The 22,294-nt window shown below is 37.5% G+C and overlaps 1 protein-coding gene across 1 annotated transcript; it reads left to right on the top strand.

The window, feature by feature from the left end:
- Nucleotides 1-11,500: 11,500 nt before the first annotated feature.
- Nucleotides 11,501-12,502, top strand: LOC129262293 (Krueppel-like factor 13). Its single transcript, XM_064100002.1, has one exon. The coding sequence runs from the start codon at nucleotides 11,879-11,881 to the stop codon at nucleotides 12,485-12,487; it is 609 nt and encodes a 202-aa protein (XP_063956072.1). The 5' UTR covers nucleotides 11,501-11,878; the 3' UTR covers nucleotides 12,488-12,502.
- Nucleotides 12,503-22,294: the final 9,792 nt, after the last annotated feature.

Below are 22,294 nucleotides of genomic sequence, written 5' to 3'. Positions count from 1 at the left end.
GTTGTACTACCGCCGACTCAGCTCACTACCTGCTCCCTCTCAGCAGCCATTTCTCCTAGCTGCCTTCCCGTAGCTCAGCCCTCCTTGTTGGCGGTCCATTCACTGCCACGCCTGCTGTACTATCAGCCAATCAAGCATACATGTTGTAGTGTAACTGCATCCACTCAGCTCGCGTTTTCCATGTCTATGCAGCGGATTCCAGCAACCAGTCTGACACTGCAATCAGCTAACTCTCCAATACCAGTTAACAACAGTCAATTGATCTCATCCCACCGCTGCCACCAGTGTGGCGAAAATGGAGGGAAGGGGGGAGAGAGAGATGTGCTTCACGGGGGCTCTTCAATCCCACCGCTGCCCCCAGTGTGGCGAAAATAGAGGGGGGGGGTGTGGTTCACAGGGGCTTTCCAATCCTTCTCTCTCTGTTATATCAACTATAGTTCGAGGGGGTATGGGTAGTACTGGGAAAATGGGGTACGGGGCGCTTCTCTCTCGATCAATCCCTCTCTTGGTAGCGAGCGGTCAACAAAGCAACAGTGGGGCTGAGATCCACGCATTGTGTATGACATAGGTGCTAAACCATTGACGACACGGAGAGCATAATCTTGCAGTGCAACTATATTGGGGCTCTATAGCTCCCGTTTTATTCATACTACTTCCAACCAATCATACTGATGTAGTGTATATACAGTGAAGGCCAATACCCATGCATTATAAATGGCCATATAAAAGTGAACATGATAAATACAATAATAGAACAAGCCTATGAGAACTTGGGTCGGCGCAGGCATCAATGTTTTGGACTATATATATCCCTTGACCCATAACAGTATATAACGGTCCCTAATCTATCTGCATAATCCCTTCTCATTGCACTGTGGGGCTGGCTTGGCAAACATTGCGAGGAAGGGGGTTGGAACAGGTATATGAGTACATCATTAATGTACCATGCATTAAAGTAAGCTGTCCCTTGCTTTCCCAACTGCGCCTGTCAGCCTAACTGCCCACATGCCTGAGTCTTTCCTACCCTAATGATTAAGTCCCAGTGTAAACAGTGGATGGGGGAACCCCAACAAGTTTATGTAACAATTTGCCTAACCCTATTAAACTCTTCTCCTATGTAAACCCATGGTCCCCAGTGCTTTAGTGTACACTAGTAATCCCCATACTAACAATAAATCCCCCTTGTTTTGGTATGGCTATGCAAACAGCCATGGCAATGAGATGGCCATAACATACGTAGGGGAGGCTAGGACGCTGTTCGTGTAATACACGTACTAGGCAGTCCCGAGGTAGTTCCTCAACCCATGTATCATTATGTAATCCCATACCAAGGATGTAGCAAGCCCTATGAATCCCTCTTGTTTTGGTATGGCTATGCAAACAGCCATGGCAATGAGATGACCATAACATACGTAGGGGAGGCTAGGCTAGGACGATGTTCGTGTAATACACATACTAGGCAGCCCCGTGGTAGTTCCTCGACCCATGTATTATTATGTAATCCCATACCAAGGATGTAGTAAGCCCTATGAATTCCCCACTAACCTAACGTGATGTGGCCTAGTATGTAAACCCCAGGCCATAGAGTAATTGGGGATGCACAGCCAGTACATGGATGCTGTTCGTGTGAGCAAGCTAGCTCGAGCATTTACTAGGCTACCCATTAGTAACTGTGCACCACCGCCTACCCATAGGCTTTGTATACCAGCCTTCTGCCCCTACCCAACCCAAGGTGGATGTAGATGGTAACCTACATTGGTGTTGATGCCTGGCCTCCCAGTCTCTCGACTGAAATTTATGCTTGGTGATACGGAAGTTGCCTGCTCGAGTCTGCTCTGGAAGTCTCTGTTTTACCCGAAAAATCCTCCCTATTTATACCCTTCGAGCGAGCCCTTCTATACCACTCAAGCATAGACTCTGGGAGAGTTACATAAGCATTACTTCTGCTCATTAAGCATTGTAAACCCCGGAAGATAGTTTTACCCATAGGGAGTTGTACTTAAAATTCAGCTATTTCTCCCCACTCTAAACACAGGGGCTGGAAATAGCCCGGCCAGGGTAACTATATCTGGCCTCGATCATAGCCTCCCTTGTTCTCTACTCCTAAGAGTTACAATTAATCGCTTAAGTCAATACCTCTCGAACTTTGTCTTAACTACTGGAGTGGAGCTGGAAGTAGGGCTGTGCGGTATTGGATGGGTTAGTGCTAGGTTTTCACAAGCTTCCATTGTCTGGAGATTTTGGTCATTTATAAAAAGGTAGTTTAAGCCTATTCCACTCCTGGGTAATGGTCAATCAGTGCTACTGCGTGTAGGTGTTGGTCGGCCTGGGAGTGAAACGGTTAAACTGGAGAGAATTTTGCCTGTCCCTCCTTCCCGCGAGAGGGCTCTTTACCTTAAAGCTGCATTGCGGGTTTTTACCTAGCTCAAAGTGACATTTCGTCACAGTATCAAGGAGTGTTGGTGTCATTTATAAGTTACGTTTCTCTCTACCTCAGCAGACCTTAGTAACTCTTTACAATGCTATTATTATGCCACAATGTTGCATGGGGAAATACATATAGGAACAATTTAAACAAACTGCTAATTCTTCAGAAGAAAGTTATGAGGCTCATAATATATTCGAATTACAGATGTCCAAGTATTCCTTTATTTCTGCAATTGAAGATTTTGCCTCTTGATGATTTAGTCTCCTTCAATTGTTTGATATTTATGTACAAATCACAATCCTCTCAAAACTGTTCATTTTTAAAAGATGCATTTGTTGTTAACTCGAATGTCCATTTGTACAATACACGGCAGAAAAATCTTATCCACCAACCACTTGCAAGAACAAATACTGCTTTGAATTCTTGTGTGATAGTTTGTATCAAAGAATGGAATAAGTTACCACAAAGCTTTAGATCCAGTCCAACACTGCCCATATTTACAAATTCATGTCGAAAATAGTTATTTGAAAGATTACAAAGTGTCTTTAATTGAATCTTGACAAACCATATGTGTGCGTGAGGGTGCATGTGTGTGTGTGTGTATTTTTTGTATGTATTTTTCTTATTTACTCTCTAGATTATCATTGTATATATTTTTCATCTCATTCTTGCTGTACTGCACTGTATAAGGGGCCCCTCTCACAAGCTCTGCTTCTATGTGGTCCCAAACCTATCATGTATTCTCATTTCTTGTTAAACTATGTAATATGTCTCTTGTTTTGATTGGTTTAAATAAACTTGAACTTGAACTCTTGTTCATATCCTTCTAAAGTTTACGTTACTGGAAATATACCCTTATCATCCTTTGTATTTAATGCATATTATTTTAGAAGACTGAAGCTAACTTAACGCTCACCGCCGCAATTTCTCCCGTAATTACAATGCCTTGAAATACGATTTGATAATCATTCTGTTTCTGTTTCTTCCTTAACTATGGAAAATTTGCTCGCTCACTTTGTTCGCTCGCATTTGGATACTAACTGTAATCCAGTAGATTACGTCAGAACAAATCAATTACAATATAATCATCATTGTGATAGTCCTTTAAGTGAAAGATGGTAGTATTATGCATGCAGTTATATGGTGCCAGGTAAAAATGGCAGGTGGCAAAATGACATTTCATTGATATTTTTATTACACCATATATGGGTAAAACTGCTTGCAAATGACGTCACCGTTAAAATATAAAATTATAAAAGCTTTTTAAATCTTTGATTGATTCCCTAAAACCAATATCATATTAATAATTTCTGCTATTTTTACAATAAAGTTTATGTCAGGGTGAATTCCCCTTTAATGAATTAAGGACAATACTTGGGATCCAAAGTGTGCTTCAAATTTGAATATCAGAAGAGCGATTTGACATGAGAAGGCCGTGAATGTAAGTCCAGGAGTAAGAAATACCAACTCAAGTGTTATCAGTTTGGTGCAGAAGTATTATATCTACAGTATGATTTAAAAAATGTTACCCTTTCCATTAGTCCAACATTATAATTCTAATTTTGTTCTCAGAACCTATCTCTACTGTAAATGGAGGGGCTTTTGGATTTTTTTGGCATGGAGGTTTAAGACTGGCCATTTATACCTCTGTCATTTTTACCTCAGCCATGCATTTTTACCTCTGCCATTTTTACCTCTGCTATTTTTACCTTTGCCATTTTTACCTCTGCCATTTTTACCGCTGCCATTTTTACCTCTGCCATTTTTACACCGAGCCGTACATATAACCCGTAATGTAATAATAACACACCACTTGAAAGAGATTTTGGGGCAACATTGTTCCTTCCACCTACTGAAAATTTGCTCGCTCGCTATATGCTCATTCGCCACATTATCCAATAATCACACCCCATGAACAGATGAAAGACGATTTTGGTCATCATGTCTTCCAACTAATGAAAATTTGCTCGCTCGCTTCGCTCGCATTTGGTTATTAATTGTATTGTTCAGTAGTTTATAACACAACAAATTCATTATTATATAGCCATTGAAAAAAAAATAGACGCCTGTAACTGAAAGATAAAATAATTATGTACACGAGTATATACCCCCGTATACATAGTATTAGGTGTCAGGGTGTCCCCCAAATTTTTAATTTTCAGGTCAATATATTGCTTTCATACCCCCCCCCCCCCCCCCCCAGGCCGCGAAATTATTTTCCCACCCCAGTTCCGGACCCCAATATGAATATTTATGATTTGCGTCTTCGGAATAAGAGTACGCATGCGAGTGGACTAAAAAAACACATAAATTTCGGAATCGCCATTTTTTATTAGACAGGTCAAGAGTTTTGAGATAAAGTTAATGCCCTATCCTTGCCTAGTCTGGCATTTTGTCTTGTCATTACTGGTGAATTGGACCTAGATTATAGCAGTAGCATACGCATGATATTTTTAGGGGGGATTCAAGCTTAATGAAATGTTGACAAGCAAGGGGGAAAAAGTCTTCAACTTTTTAGGGGGGTCAACACCTGTAACCACCCCCTGTTTTAGATATCGTATTCAATAAAAGTTTGTTTCTCTGGGCTTGCCGAACAGCATTAAGGTATATATTTTGTGGTGGGGTTCACTTACTTTTTAGAACAACTGTATAAAATAAACAGAAGAACAGTAATACATGATTGGAACAGGCGATGGAAACAAAAGAGAATTGTACACCAAAGAAATACGGATATCAGAAAAGAAGAGTAGACGGAGATAAGAGGATATGAAACCAGTTATAATTGTAGTACAATTGACATTTCAAACACAAATATCTAAATACAATGATATCACCTGAAAGGAAAGGGTTCATTTTTTAAAGATAAAAATTAGACTTTCAAAAAGGTCAAAAATTTTGCTTGTTTATAACTTTTTTAATAAAAATTCCTCCCTATGCCATGTTGTTTCGTGCTCCCTCCATTTTTTTTTTTTTTGGGGGGGGGGGGGGTTGTTGCTCATAATGCCACTAGCTGCTACCAGGTACGACCACACAGGCGAATCCGATTCAGAACCGCAAACGCATTGGCGTATATTATATTTTTGTATTAAAAAGGTAAAAAAAATCGCTTTGTATAAATTTTGTTCATACGCCATGTCTGGCAGGACTGCCCTTTAATATATCTATATTTATATTATGTATAATGTATTTTTTTTGGGGGGGTGCTTATTTTACGCTACTGCATAATTGCTATCACATTATCCGACTAATTTTCAATACCAAACCATCGGTGTGTTTGAAGTTAGTGTAGCATTAGGCTTAGACTATAATGATATATAATGTCAATAGTAAATCGTCATCAATAACATCATACATAATTATCTTACCTTACTGATCCATCGATGATTAAAATGTTGGAGTTATGACACTTGTTACAGCTCCATGAATCCCTATGGCTATGGGATCCCATTCCAGCTCACGCAGAACACTGTCTCCGTTTCTCGTCGAGTATTAAACAGAGAAAAGACAATATAAATATAGTTTCGTATCGTCTTCGAACAAAATTGCAAGCGACCAAAGTCCAGACCGAAGATAGCCTCTTGTCGAAGCCCTGTCGGCTGTTTTTCCGAGCGAAGCGAGGGATATAGCGAAGCGAGGGAAGCAGCCGCCATGCAGGGCCTCGATAAGAGGCTATAGACCGAAGTGAACGTACTGCAAATAAGCTCATGCCTTGGAAAATAACTGAATGGATTTCTGGGGGTCTGACAGTATGATTTTCTGGTCTAAAAGACAAGGCGGCCAACATTACATGGCTACTACACTGCAAAAAGCCGGTGTTACTTTAACACCAGCCTGGTATTTATATCGGTCTACATCAGATAGGTGTTGAAACAAGGAGCTTCCAAGCTCCTTGGTTGAAACAACAACGGTTTGGCGTTAGGTATAGATCACTGATTTTTGTTTTACTCTCTAAACATAGCCTGTTACGAATCCACGTCCACAAAAATGTCGATAAGTGTCCCGTATCAGGCACCCTCGTGCATGGCGTCGACGCGTCGACGCCACGAGGGTGCCTGAAAAAGCAACCCTTTTTCAGCACCATTCGCTTGATATCGCCTCTTAGAATCAGTCGTCATCTCTAAAAAAATATTGGGTGAAAATGCATCATGAGGGTGATTTTGTGTCCAACCAACATTTGGCATTTCGGTATTTTTATTTATCCCATGTGATGAAGATTCTGCCCATTCTAAAGTAATTGCTGCTTATTTTTTTAACCTCATTACTGGACAATATTATTCCAGCATTGGGTAAAATACTGCCTAAAATTGGTTGGACACATAATAACCCTCTTGCTGGTTAAAAGTTTACCCAATATTTTGTTATCAGTGTGCCATTTAGGGTGGCTTAATCTGTTTAAGGAGTTTAAGCAGATTGTGTCATTCAAGGTGCAATTAATAATTGCCCATTATCATGATTATGATAATTTTGTATGAATTATCAATGATTTAATTATAATACTATTCATAAAGTATTTATGAATTATGTGGAGAGCGTCCCATCCCATTTTCCTATTCCATTATTATATTATTTCATTTTTTTTCTTAATATTTACTGCAGCAGCAATGATGACATTATACATAGTAAGTGAGGAATTGCTCCTGCTTAAAATTCACTGAAGATATAAAGAGAATAGTTGTGATTTCACCTCAGTCACTCATTTTCGCCCAGCGTCGTACGACGCTATCAACGACGTAGAACGATCTCTTGGTTCGTGCGTCCGTCGCGCTCAACTCTCGCTTGTAAGCAGTTTCGCAAATCGCTGATCGCGGCCGGATCGTTTTGAAGCTTTCAGCTATCAGTGCAGTGTAGTCAGAGTAGAGTACAACATGTGCATATGCACGCGATGGGCGAATGTTTACATCGGCTCAGCTTGCTCACTCTACAAGCGATCTGATTGGCTGTTGACGGCTGTTGACAAATCCTACGTTCTAATGCGGACGCCCGCTAATTTGCGGAAGAACCGTCCGTGATTTGAGCTCAAGATCGCTTGGGCCTCTGTTTCCATGGAAGTTGGCAATTTTTGCACACGACCCTTACGTTCTACGTCGTACGACGCTGGGCGAAAACCAGCTAATAGTGTGTTTTCGCCCAGCGTCGTACGACGCTATCAACGACGTAGAACGATCTCTTGGTTCGTGCGTCCGTCGCGCTCAACTCTCGCTTGTAAGCAGTTTCGCAAATCGCTGATCGCGGCCGGATCGTTTTGAAGCTTTCAGCTATCAGTGCAGTGTAGTCAGAGTAAAGTACAACATGTGCATATGCACGCGATGGGCGAATGTTTACATCGGCTCAGCTTGCTCACTCTACAAGCGATCTGATTGGCTGTTGACGGCTGTTGACAAATCCTACGTTCTAATGCGGACGCCCGCTAATTTGCGGAAGAACCGTCCGTGATTTGAGCTCAAGATCGCTTGGGCCTCTGTTTCCATGGAAGTTGGCAATTTTTGCACACGACCCTTACGTTCTACGTCGTACGACGCTGGGCGAAAACACACTAATAATTACTCACAACAACGTACGTTTCACCGAAATTATGCAAAACTATATACCACATCACTTCGTTATATTTTATCCATTGTAATTTTGCTGAAGCTTTAAATTAATTTTACTCCATTTACTCAACTCATATAATTTCCAGGCTGGAGTATTATAGCCCTTGAAGAATGAAACCGAAAGTATACTATAGAAAACAAACAATGGTGCATGAAGCGGATGGTTGATTTTTCTATTTGCTCAATAATCCTCACTCACGGATATCATCAATCTCATTGCCAAGATGTGCAGTTCCGGAACGACTCCTCGCATGCCAAAATATGTGGGTTTGGCAGATTATCATTTCAAAGTCGTAATCAGAACATAAATAATTGTTTAATTTATCATTATTTTGCACTTAGAACATGATTACAATGGATATGACAATGATAAAAAAGGCGCGAATGTAATTACCAGGATATACAACGATAATGAAATACTTTTTTTTTATCTCAGTGAACGCTATTGACCATATTAATGATTAATAATAATATTAAAGAAAAATGTTTATTCAGTAAGCAATTACCATGGGACTCGGACCAATAGTTTTAAACTTGGAGCGGAGCAGGGATGTGAGTCAGTGCCCCCCCCCCCCCCCACCAGGGCCCTGCGAACGGTTTTTATTCAGGGGGATGCTGATGTAAATTTGACCCCCCAAAAAAGGTTTCACTAGAAAATGTAGTTAATTTTGCTTATATTTCTCCATTTTTCGACACGTACCAGACTTCCAGGGATGCTGCCTATGGAAAATAACACACGCAGCACCCCCCCCCCCCCCCTCCTTCCAGAAAAATCTTGGGGTGCTTCAGCACCTCCGCTTCCCAGGGCCAAGTCCCCGCCAAAAGAGCTGCATGTGCACCACGGGAAGAGGTTCGATTCAGGCAATATGCCTTCAAAGTTATTTCTAGATAGCGCCCTCTCTCACAGTATGAAAAAGCATGGACCTATCATGGAAAAAGGAAATGGGGGAATGCAGACAAATTTTGAACAATACCATGTCGTTTATTTCAACATATTCAGTAAATGATTGGGCTTTTTGTTTACAGTCAAATCCACCCCGATTTGAACCAAATTAATAAAACAGTAAAAGAAGAAAAATAATAAGAGAAGCAAAATGTCGCTTTGGAAATTTTACCAAAATCGGATGGAAAGTTATATAGAAATAATATGACACTTCACATTATTTATTTGACCAAAACAATATGCATAATATAAATGAAATGAAATGAAAAGAACAAACCTATATGATGCCTGTCAATGAAATAATCATTTGATTTGATGACAAGGGGTCACTTGATTGAATCGCAGTATGTTAAGATAAAATTTATCAATGGTTTGTTTTGTCTATTTTATCGTTCTCTTCTGCATAATTATATACATTCAAATAATTTGTACAAAACATTTTTCATAACACAAAAAATTACATAACATAAAATTATAAGCATTTACTGCTATTGGCATGAATTATAAAATAAATGTAGGCCTATACTAAAAAAACATTATATAACACCCCCCAAAAAATGATCCACTATATCAATATATTACATTTACAATTAGCAGGATTGTCACCATGAGCAGATTGCTTGAAAAAAAATGACAACCCCGGATTCAAACTCATTAAATTGATATTGATACAGCAGAATGGGTATATTTTTATACGAAAAACATCGGTTTATAATGAAGAATTATATGGTGCGGATGAGGATGATGGTGACAATGGTCAAGATGAAAGCTATATAGATGATGATGGTCATGTTGGAGATGATGGTGATGATTAAATCAAAGTCATGTTTAAAGTTGAGTCAAACCATGTTTTACAACATACAGGAGTAAAATAAAATATTATATATTTCATTATAATAAGCTACACAAGAAAAATACATAGCGGTGTGCGACGTCCTCAGTTCCATCATAATTATTCATGCCTCCAGTGTATAATGCATAATTATAAAAAAAAAAATACATGGAACTTATAAGCGAAATTTAAACTTTATATTGCAGGTACTGATGAAATTTACATTTTATGCTTGATTTAGTTTTTTGGTTTTTAATTTAAAAGTCTTGTAAGCTGTTGTTTGGTGGACCGTTGACACAATCTCGTCATATTGCGCACCAGGCTGAGCCCCCCCCCCCCGACCGTGAATTTTGATTACTTTTTTGTTTTAGTTGTCGGCAAATATTTTACGATATTAAAGCGCAAAATGGCAGTGATTTTTGACCCTTTTTATTTTTAGTTATCAGAGGATTTTGACGGGAAAGTCAAGTTATTCCGGAAAAACGGTGCACATTGAAGACCTATTTTATTCTTCTTTTCTTTTTTTAGGTTGTCAGAATGTTTGTGCCCAACCTTGGGAGTTTTTCCGATAAGTCAGTGTGTGTAGTACTGAAGAATTGTCAAATGATAATAACGCATACATTCGTAATTGCAAAGCTTCGTTATTCCGAAGGTTCGGTTATTCCGAAGGTTCGTATTTCCGAAGGTTCGTAATTCCGAAGGTTCGTAATTCCGAAGGTTCGTTAATCCGAAAACGAAATAAGGTTCGTAATTCCGTTAGTCCAAAAACGAAATGAGGTTCGTAATTCCGAAGGTTCGTTAATCCGAAAACGAAATGATTAACGAACCTTATTTCGTTTTCGGACTAACGAACCTTCGGAACAACGAACCTTATTTCGTTTTCGGATTAACGAACCTGCGGAACATCGAACCTTATTTCGTTTTCGGATTATCGAACCTTCGGAAAAACGAACCTTCGGAAAAACGCCACAAATGTTCGGATTAACGAACCCTTTTACGTTTTCAGATTAACGAACATCGAGGTATAGGCAATTTAGGTGTTTCGGAATTACGAACCTTCGGAATTACGAAGTGTAACCGATAATAATATTGATGCTGCCGATAATGATGATATTAATAATGACAATAATAATTATAGCAGTAAGGATAATAAAAAAAATCATCATCATCATCAACAACAACAACAATAATAATAATATCAATAATACAAATAATGATAATAATAATAATAACAATGATGATGGTGATGATATTAATAACATTGTAAAGTCATACACGATTTTTTTAGCAGCACGATCAGTTTGAAAATCGAGGTAGGTCTATAGTAATAGTTGATTAGAATTGCGCCAATATTTTGTGATTTCTTTGTTAATTTTCATCGATGTTATTCCTGCGATTCTTTTCAAACGACTACTTTACTTACACAATTGTAAGGCTATATTATAGGCCTACGTGGTATGAAAATAAAAGCTCTTGGAGAGATCACACACGACCTTCGTATTATTTTTGATTAGCAACAAAAGTAGGCACGTGGCTATACATGGAACATGCATTATTCATGATGTGCATTGTTGGAGAACAGGTCAGAAAGAGTTTCTACACCATTCACCTGTCAGATCCATGACCCTATGAATAATCTTCGGGGTTAATTTATTCGGCGCGTGTGCAATGCACGCCTATCTTTGTTTTGCATGTACGTCGTGTACATAATATACGCAATAGGGGAGCGAACTGTCTGCAGATTTCGCAAGTTTTCGTAATACAAAATTCGGCATTACATCAGATTTGTTCATCATAATATTTCACGGGTGGACTGGATGTGCCATACAATAGTCTGGCGCGGTAGATCTCATGTGGTTTGGAGGATTTATCTGCTATACGGTATATGTTTTTAAAGCTGAAGAAAGAGGAAAACAATTTTCAGATCAAAATTTTCACCTAGTAACCGCCCAGCTGATTGTTGACAGCTGATCGGTTCGAGCGAACACGTTGTGTGTACGTTATTCAATACACGAGGCCGAGGCGAATTAGGCGCGGCGGCGCGGAATCGAGTCGAACAAGTCCATTTGTATTCTGCGCAATAGATGTTCCGCCGCCAGAAGATGACGACGTTATCTCACTTTCAAGACGATATGAATTCTGGCATGGATATGAGCATGGATGCTACAACAGCAGCAGAATGTCTTCTTGCAATAGCAGCGTCAAAACCGAGCAGTAAACCCCCCGAATTTATGGAAACATGCGACGAGGAAGGAGTATTTTCGCCAGACGGAGTGAGTACGGGCAATCACCACATGTCGGACCCGTCCGGCCTCCATCCACACAGTCACAGTTCTTTGTTCATGGTGGCAAGAATTTTAGCCGATCTTGAAAAATACAGACCAAGACAAGAAATTCCATCACCAATTAGTGACTGTCCAAGCCCCCCACCTATTATAAATGGACCTTACGATGGACTTAGCAACGCCCTTGCATCGAATTTTGACTCTTTTGCACCAACTCCACAACGTGGTGACTACACGAATCAGACGCAGGCAGGAAAACAAAGAAACAGACGATCAAAGCCGTCACAAAATCTCAATTCTGTCAAGAAACACCACTGTCACTACCACGGATGTGAAAAAATTTATGGGAAATCATCACATCTTAAAGCTCATCTCAGAACACATACAGGTAAGACAGATTTTAATTGATTTTTCACCACGTTTCTTTGTTTCATCCCACACGTGTTTTATGTTGATGTAAATCCCCTCGTGGGGCCCCAATCCAGCCAGCCGGTAGTTTTACGCGGGCATACAGTCCGTCGACACACCCCCTGTGAATAGGTTGCGATAAAGGTTATTGCCTTCGAACAAAGAAAGGTTCGCACGATTGGGCCTAGCAACAACAAATGGGAAACATACATGGGGAAATCCCATTCGTGTGGAGAGTTGACTCTTGCACATACATTGAGTTGTTTTCTGGGAATTTATTAACTAAAAAAAACCCAATAAAAACAGGATATTGTCATCTTCCATGTAGTTGCTAAACAGGCTTTAATTTAAATTGAATTGATGAGAGAACCATACTAGACTTCACTTTACTTGTTATAATAATATATCAACTTTCTGATATTATTCCAGGATGTGTGAGTTTAGAGACAGAATTGTGATTGATGGGAATGATGGGGACATCTTCTACTGATGATTTTTAGTGATGATGGTGATGAAAAATACTTTAACAAGCATTGACATGGTGATAATGATGAATTAATGATTATCATAATTATTTTTCATGATAATTAGACTTTTATTGATAGTGACAACTGACATGTATGGCCGAGGTGATAATAGTGATTTGATTTAATTTGATTTGAATTTATTCAGACAAATAAAATGGCTGATGATGTTAATGGGGTAATTTGTCATGTGTTCTACACCTGTTCTCACATGTTCTTATATTCACATTTTGTCTATAACCGGCCAGATTATCTACTAAATTTAAACTAATATTTTGGTTAAGACTAATTATCATATAGTCAATTACCATTCTGTCCAATTTCAGGTAAGACCAAGTCCAAGACTTTTTGGTGGACTACTGCATGTACTGCTCCTTTGCAGATTCAGAAATAATAGGTGCATTAACAATTAAACATGGACCCTCACAAGAAAATGAGAAAATTTCTCATTTCACAAATTACAAAATGATAGGTACAACTACAAGTAGACAAATTGGAAAATAGTCAATCTGGCTTATTTTGCTAATGGTTGGACGCATCATAGGTCCATGGACGCACTATAATAAGTTCAAATCAATAGTAGACCAAAATGGATACAAACCACTAATTGTGTCTTTTTGCAGTAGTAGTACATGTACATCCAATTTATGACAGTGACATCAGTGATTTCCTGACATTTCATTGGTGATGAATTGATGATGATGATGACGATGATGATGATGATGATGGCAATGATTATGGTTGATAGCAGGGATGATTATGTCATGGAAATATTTAATTCATTCACAAGGTCTGTGTGTAGTGGTGGCCATATTCTTCCCAATAGATTCTGTATAAATTGACCTGACCTACCTAAATGCAAACATGGAACTCTGGTTTCACAAAAAACAAAAGCGATGCTGAAATTTCAGATTCAAACATCAATTAATTCAAAAGATTTTTTCCCCCAGTAGTTTTGTTTTGTATTTTCTTAATGATAGTAGACTAAGGACATGCACCAAAGATATGGGTCTACTACTATATAGTACCAGGCCGATATTACTAGTATTGGTGGATGTATAAACTAAAAGTTATGCTACTTACATGTACGTGTATTAGAAGGGGTGGTGGCATATCATAGGCCTACATGTAATACATGTACATGTAGTACATTGTGTTTATGAAATAGCACATTAGACCATTACTGAATGCACGCGGCACCGCCCACCTTGTGTTTACCATTTTCAATATCGTTCGTCATAGGCCTGTCATAGACACATAGTATTGTCAAGAAAATCCCTTATTCATCATTATTACACGGTTTGCTGTGAGTGGACCTCTGCAGCTGATTATAGTTTCCGACATTAAAGGCACATTTAGATTAAAGAATATATTGCTACATTACACTGATCTACATAGCCCTCCATAGAAATATGTAAACAATACAATGTGCGTGCTTTTCAGGCTGGCCTTGCCTTCGGTTATCCTCACACGATTTGTGTGCACTGCATTGCATTGAACGCATATGCACATGCAGCAAGTCGATCGCCTGGCTTTGTTGGTGACGTCGTCATGACCGAGCGATGCCCCCACATCGTGGTATCAGTGCCCTACTTCTGTGTCGATTGTGCCGGGATTGTGCCTTTGTGTTCATGCGAAGGGGGCGTGGCAATCCCGTTACCATGGCCGATAACGCCGGGTTATCCAGATTCGAATTTCCTCAATGTTTCCCAGAAGAATGTGTTTTGTGTACAGTGATCATCTTAATGTTATTCTCGATATTTTTATATGTCCCTCTATTTTTTGTCATACGTAATTTTGGCAATGAAACAAAAGATAAACAAGTTTAGAAGTTATCATTTACTAACATATTCGATGTATGTCCACATGTTTAATTGATATGGTGATAATGCAGTCCAAGAAAAAAATTACATCATCGGCCACTGAAAATTTCAGTTTATCTAATAGGAAGTATATGAACTCATTATTTTGGCGGGGAGGGGGAGGGGGGTGAGAGCCTGACATGGTGATTGTTTTGTTTTGTTATGGTATTATAGAACATCATGAACTGAAATTAGGACTACGTGTGTGCAGGTAGTTGTTGATGTTGGCCTGCTCATGTTGCGTGGAGTTCTTTATCAGAGAGTTATAACTGCTTTAGGTGTGTCCTTGTAGTATATCCTTATTTGAGTGCACATGTACATGAGTTGACGGTAATTAGATTGAGCACAGCGATGACGATCTGTGAAAGATGGGTGTGTCTCTGTACAGCGTTCTAAAAAAATTTAAGATTTTTGTAGTCACGAGGAAAGGGTTCGGTCAATTATATCTAATTGAGAGTGTGGATTGATAGACCCTACCAAAATAATCTGTTTTTAATTTGGGTGATGTATAGTTTTACTATTTTTTCAGTCAGTTAAAATATTTAACTTCCTACTTGTCGACTTGTATAACTTCCTTTGTCTGTAACCTTATCGCTTTGAGAGGTGACTCAAATGGTCGGTTCCCGCCGCAGATCTTGTTTTCGTCCCAAAACTGGGGACAAACAACAGCATTATTGGGTGTGTATTTAGGAATGGCCTTTGTTAGGTGACAGGTAAATAAAGTTTAGTTACGGGACGAAGGATTTATCCTTATTCCTTACGTTTCCTAGACCATACAGGGCAAAGCTTCTTAGTCAAACCTTTTAAGAGGCCCTTAGAATCCTGGCCAGTCTTTGTTTGGAGCTTTTGAGAACGTCAGAATTTCAATGCTTTGTTTACTGGTGGGAAAGGTACACGTGTAGTCGAGATCGCTCTTTGTGACGTTTCGCAATACAACAAAAGCCCATGAGAACTGTACATCTAGCTGAGGGGTTGGTCATTGTCGATAGAATATCGGCTTAGCAGTTTCTTTTATGACGATGTAAATGTACTTAATTACCTGCACTGATAGACCTACTTGTTCGGAGGCAAGACAGAAGCCGATTGAGTATGAGCGCCGAATGTACCAATATTATATAGAACAATTATTTGTTATATAATCATTATTTGTTAAATAATAACTATTATTTATATATAATTTACATTTTATTTGTAAATAACTACTATTATATAAAATATCATTTCTAATTATTTATATATAATTCCAAGTAATACTTCATTATTTGTAAATAATAATAGTTCGACATTCCATTATTTATAAATAATGATTATTTGTTTTTCATTATTTATAAATAATGATTATTTGTTTTTCATTATTTATAAATAATGATTATTTGTTTTTCATTATTTATATATAATGATTATTTGTTTTTCATTATTTACAAATAATGATTATTTGTTTTTCATTATTTATAAATAATGATTATTTGTTTTTCATTATTTATAAATAATGATTATTTGTTTTTCATTATTTATAAATAATGATTATTTGTTTTTCATTATTTATAAATAATGATTATTTGTTTTTCATTATTTACAAATAATGATTATTTGTTTTTCATTATTTATAAATAATGATTATTTGTTTTTCATTATTTATAAATAATTTGTTGAGCTTCGCTGTGTCGCTTTCAACTTGAGAACGTTTACGCGTCTGCTCCCAACCCCCCCCCCCCTCCTCCGAAAGAAATTCTGTATACGGCCATGCTCTAAAGAGCCTGGCACATTGATTTATGTATACTTCATTTTCATTATTTTTATCTCATTATCATCATGGCCTTACGCAGAATTTTTTCCGGGGGGGGGGGTGGGGGGAGCAGGACGCGCATAATATAAACTTTCTCATAAAAATCTTGAGAAAGCGAAGCGACCAAGCTTGTCATTTGAGCTTGGTCGCGTCGCTGTCTCGCTTTCAAGATTTTTTTGAGAAACTTTACGCGCGTCCTAGCTGCCCCCCCCCCCCCCCCCCCCCCGGTAAAAATTCTGTGTAAGGCCATGATGATAATGTGATAAAAATAATGAAAATGAAAAGTACATATAAATCAATGTGCCATATGCTCTTTTGAGCATGGCCGTTCACAGAATTTCTTTCGGGGGGTGGGGGCAGACGCGTGTAAACGTTCTCAAGTTGAAAGCGAGACAGCGAAGCGACAAAGCTTGTCATTTGGGCTTGTTCCCGTGGCTGTCTCGCTTTCAAGATTTTTTTGAGAAAGTTTACGCGCGTCATGCTCCGGCCCCGGCCCCCCTGGAAAAAATTCTGCGTAAGGCCATGTTGATAATGAGATAAAAATAATGAAAATGAAAGTATACATAAATCAATGTGCCAGGCTCTTTAGAGCATGGCCATATACAGAATTTCTTTCGGAGGAGGGGGGCCGGGGGGGAGCAGACGCGTAAACGTTCTCAAGTTGAAAGCGACACAGCGAAGCGACCAAGCTTGTCATTTGGGCACTTTTTGGAGTTTTAAAAGTGAAATACGAAGGCTTTCGTGCACACTTTTGGTGAATTTTGTGATAATTTTCAATAGAAAAATAAGTTTTTAAAAAATTAGGGGTCATCATGCCCCCGTATTGTTGTTGCGAGCATTTTGGGGCCAGGGTGAAATCGCCCCAAACGCCTCAAACAGACACTCCAAAATGTATTTGAAGTGCATTATTAGAACTGAAACTTATCTCTACACCAGGAAAAATTAACTTAACCAAAAAAGCAACAAGAAATATTTATAAAAAGTAGAAGGGCCTGTACAAGTACACTGATATTTCACTCTCTCAGCTCATATGCACTTGATCGACTTCCATCGAGGATTCGGGCTAAATTCCGCCCGCCACTTCCGGGGACCAACCAACGTAGTATTTCGATGAAGAGCACTCCGTCGATTCACCGGTTGTCCCTACCTTACACGCGCGCCTATGGGGATTGTGAACTGTAGGAAAAATCGTATAAAATTACACTTTTTGATATTTCTACGAAGACGAAGTTATATAGAAAATGAAGAATATTACAATCAGACCATATCCCTAGAAAATTGCTTCAAGAAATGTCATTATGAAGAGGAAATGGACAAAAATTTGTGAAGAAAAATCACGAAAAAGGAAATCGCATCATGAATATTCATATCATGGGCGGTCCCACATTTGCATGTTATAGCGAGTTTTCCATTATTTAATAAATAATGGCATTATTTAATAAATAATGGCATTATTTAACAAATAATCTTTATTTATAAATAATGGAAAACTCGAACATTAAATAATGATTATTTATAAATAATGAGAATAATGGTGCACTCGAAAAAATTATTTATAAATAATGAAGTAGACGTTTTCATTATTTAACAAATAATCATTATTTATAAATAATGGAAAACTCAACAAATTATTTATAAATAATGAAAAACAAATAATCATTATTTATAAATAATGAAAAACAAATAATCATTATTTGTAAATAATGAAAAACAAATAATCATTATTTATAAATAATGAAAAACAAATAATCATTATTTATAAATAATGAAAAACAAATAATCATTATTTATAAATAATGAAAAACAAATAATCATTATTTATAAATAATGAAAAACAAATAATCATTATTTGTAAATAATGAAAAACAAATAATCATTATATATAAATAATGAAAAACAAATAATCATTATTTATAAATAATGAAAAACAAATAATCATTATTTATAAATAATGAAACACAAATAATCATTATTTATAAATAATGGAATGTCGAACTATTATTATTTACAAATAATGAAGTATTACTTGGAATTATATATAAATAATTAGAAATGATATTTTATATAATAGTAGTTATTTACAAATAAAATGTAAATTATATATAAATAATAGTTATTATTTAACAAATAATGATTATGTAACAAATAATTGTTCTATATAATATTGGTACATTCGGCGCCTCATAATTGAGGGGTGTAATATAGTTCCCAATTAGAGAATTTGTTGGTCCCACAAATTATTCTCGTCAGAGAGTTCTCAGGTGTAATATAGGCATAATGTCAATCAGATTGGATGAGGCCTAAATTAACTTAAGACGACGACGACTGAGGTGATTGAGGCAGGTGAAGCAACATATGAATCTTACCATAACTAAATATATAGGCTTGTTGCTATTTAATATGTACATGTAGGCCTACAACACTACACACTCGTTGCTTTTTCTCGAGAATCATAAAAATAGAATAATCACTTGACTAGTTGCATCACAATGGTGTTACAAATGTTCTTATTATTGTAATTGCGGTAAAATTTAGAATTCTACTAACCTACAAACATGTAGCTTAGGAAAATGAGAACACGCTCAGAAAAAACCCATATGTCAACATAAAGAAGATCAGTTATCAATTCCAATCATTATCCTACTATACTTATTGGTGTTGAAAAAAAAAAGGATTAGAGAATATGAAAATGAGGATTGCCTGTCGGCCCTCTCCCCCACGTTGTGAAGTTTGTATCGGGAATGCTTTTGTTTAGTTATTGACCAGTCGTTCTTTGTGTCCCCTCGTTTAACTTTTGTCAAAATACCTTGATCGATTTGAGCAGCTTTTCGTTTCTCATGGTATCATCAGGATATTGCACCACTGTGGCCACATTGCATGGTGTTCGCATGCAATACATTTTGTAATTTGTTACATGCGATGCATAGTAGGCCTATATGTTTGTGATTCGTATTCCATATATACAATACATGTACATAATGCCAATCAGAATATTATTTAGGCCTTGTGTGATTCACCAATAAAGAAGTGACTATTTAGGGGGGGCTAGCGATTGTCTTTATTCAAGAGGCCGGAGGGTAGTTCATACAATATGTTTAGAGCCCCGGCTATTGCCAAGAGTCAATGTAATGAATTCTAGTTCTTTGTTTTTTCTTTTTTATATACTGAATATGATTTAATCTATTATACACTGTTCATCTCTGATAGCAAAGGCCCAGCCAGTCACGGACGCATTTTTTACAGGTGCAAATTTTGTGCAAACAAATTGAATACCCGTAAACATACAAAATTGGCTTAGACATCCGAAAGCTATAGCATATAGGCCTACATGTTCATGTTCCAGTTGCACTCCATGAATGTAGGCCTAGATCTGTATGTGAAAAAATCACTCTATTAATATTATTTCCGTCTCAACTGAATTCTTATTATTATTATTGACATTTTCCAGGGAGACGTCTCATATTGAACGCATGATACTAACTCGTTTAGATTACTCGTAGGATAGATACATGACTTGTCTATCAGATGTGGCTCCAAGATCGAATTAACATGGGACCTGCATTCTATGATATTGGATGCGAATTGAAGATAGATAACACATGTAACATGACCCTCTATATACATGTACGCTAGTAATTATTTCAAGTCTAATTATATCGTGATTCTATTCCGTTCATGCAGTGTTCGCCATTTCGTAACATGTCTCGTATTATATTCTTCACATTGTCCAACCAGTGAATGTATATTAATGTAATTATGATTTAAATAGAACCTATATATTGCAGGTAACTGCTCAAAGAGAGACCACTAAATTTATTTGGGGAACCGTTGAAACTTTATTAGAAGAGCAAAGGTGGACCATTTCAAAACATTCCGTGGTCGATGATAATGATATTATAGGCTAACAATGAAAGTGTCTGAAAACGAAATCTAAAAAAAAAAAACAATTAATGATTTGAAACACGCTTTAAAAAATTATGAATTTGTAAGCGACATTTTGATAAGAAATGATAGTTGTGTCATGCATTATGCAGAGCGTGTGTTTTTTTGTTTACATTCTTGTTTCGATGCGTGATTGTTTATAGGTGTCTATAAAGTCTAGTTGACTAGAATGACGTCCGACCTTGTCCTCGTAATGAATTGCACTGTCAACATATAAAATTAAGTTACAGTCACGTAATATGAACTTTTCTTTTAAACTGGTGTACAATATGCACCCCCATTTTGTTATTAAATTCTACTAGGTTGTTTTGTATTTTGTTTTTCATGGAGAAGAGAAGCTACATGGTATAGGAGCAGGCAATACCTAAACGAGTATTTGTAATTTATTCTGTAATCTGCATCAGCTCTAAAGTTTGCCGATTCTGGCTCGTTCCGTATTAGTTAATGTTTGCGACGTTTGTTAACAGGTTAACAAACACGTACAGTAGTTTGTCTCATAATGCCCCTCAGTGTGAGCATTTCCGTCAACAACAGAGAATACACGTAGATCGACTTGAAACTGTGATAATCATGTATTTGTTCAAACTTCGAAAGTTTTTCATCTTAATTTACACAGCCATTGCACTTCAAACGATTAGTAAAATCATGAGCTCTGCGTTTTACCCAATTATGATAACGAGAAGGGGCTGGTCCATTATCGATTTCGATCAATAAAAGTAGACTGAGATGTGTGTCACCGTGTTAATTAATTACACTTGTAGACACACTAGTTGTTCCTTATAAACCCATTTCATGCTTACACTCACGTAGGGGAAGGGCGGAATACGGAAATGCCACGCCCATCTAAAAACAATCAATTTTTACATGTCGTTAATACTCCGACTGACAGAAAGTTTTGATTGTCAATTGTTCTCGTAATGTAAATAAAGTTTCTTTCCTGTTGCTTTCAAACAATGGTTTGATTTCTGATTCTCTTATCAGATCATTTCAACTAGCAGTTATTGTTTGTAAACCTAGACAATATGGCAAAGTGCCCAATTTGTTGTGTTGCTTTTGGGGTATTATACATATCGAGTGTTGTTTATATCTCGCGAGGCAAACAAATACATAAATAACGAGAAAAAAAATCACGCTTATCGCAAAGTCATCCATTCTTTATTAAACAACTTCGCGTAAAACTAGATCATTGTAAAATATACATATATATATATATATATATATATATGCTCAATATGCTATAATTCAGCTTCTTCTGAAGTTACTCATTAAATCTTGCATTTGATTGTGAGTTTTATAATAATAAATCTGTGGGTAATGTCCCAACCAGACCTCATCGCAATGTTCATCGTTACCATCAGGAAGTCGCCAACCCTTTAACAAAGAAAGTTGACTAACCCTCGGGGGGGGGGGGGGGGCTTGCCTGCCATCCATTGTGAGCTCAAGAATGACTTGAAACCATTAGGTTCAGAAACTCCAGATTTAGCAAATCTTGATACGCACCGTTGGTATGCCAATACTCTACCCATAGAGTTATCCATTATGAGCAAAATACTTCCATGGCATCGCTTTGTGAACAATACGAACTCGGCTCCCGGCACGCGACTTGGGGACAAAGAAACCATAAAGGTCAAACGAACAAACGGCGCGTGCCCCAAATTTGGCGCCAAACGACAGGGATTTCTTTGTACCTTAT

This window comes from Lytechinus pictus, chromosome 5 (genome assembly GCF_037042905.1).
Source record: "Lytechinus pictus isolate F3 Inbred chromosome 5, Lp3.0, whole genome shotgun sequence".
NCBI lineage: Eukaryota > Metazoa > Echinodermata > Echinoidea > Temnopleuroida > Toxopneustidae > Lytechinus > Lytechinus pictus.
The sequence above is the reverse complement of the archived record's forward strand: the minus strand, read 5'-3'. Positions and strand labels throughout refer to the sequence as shown.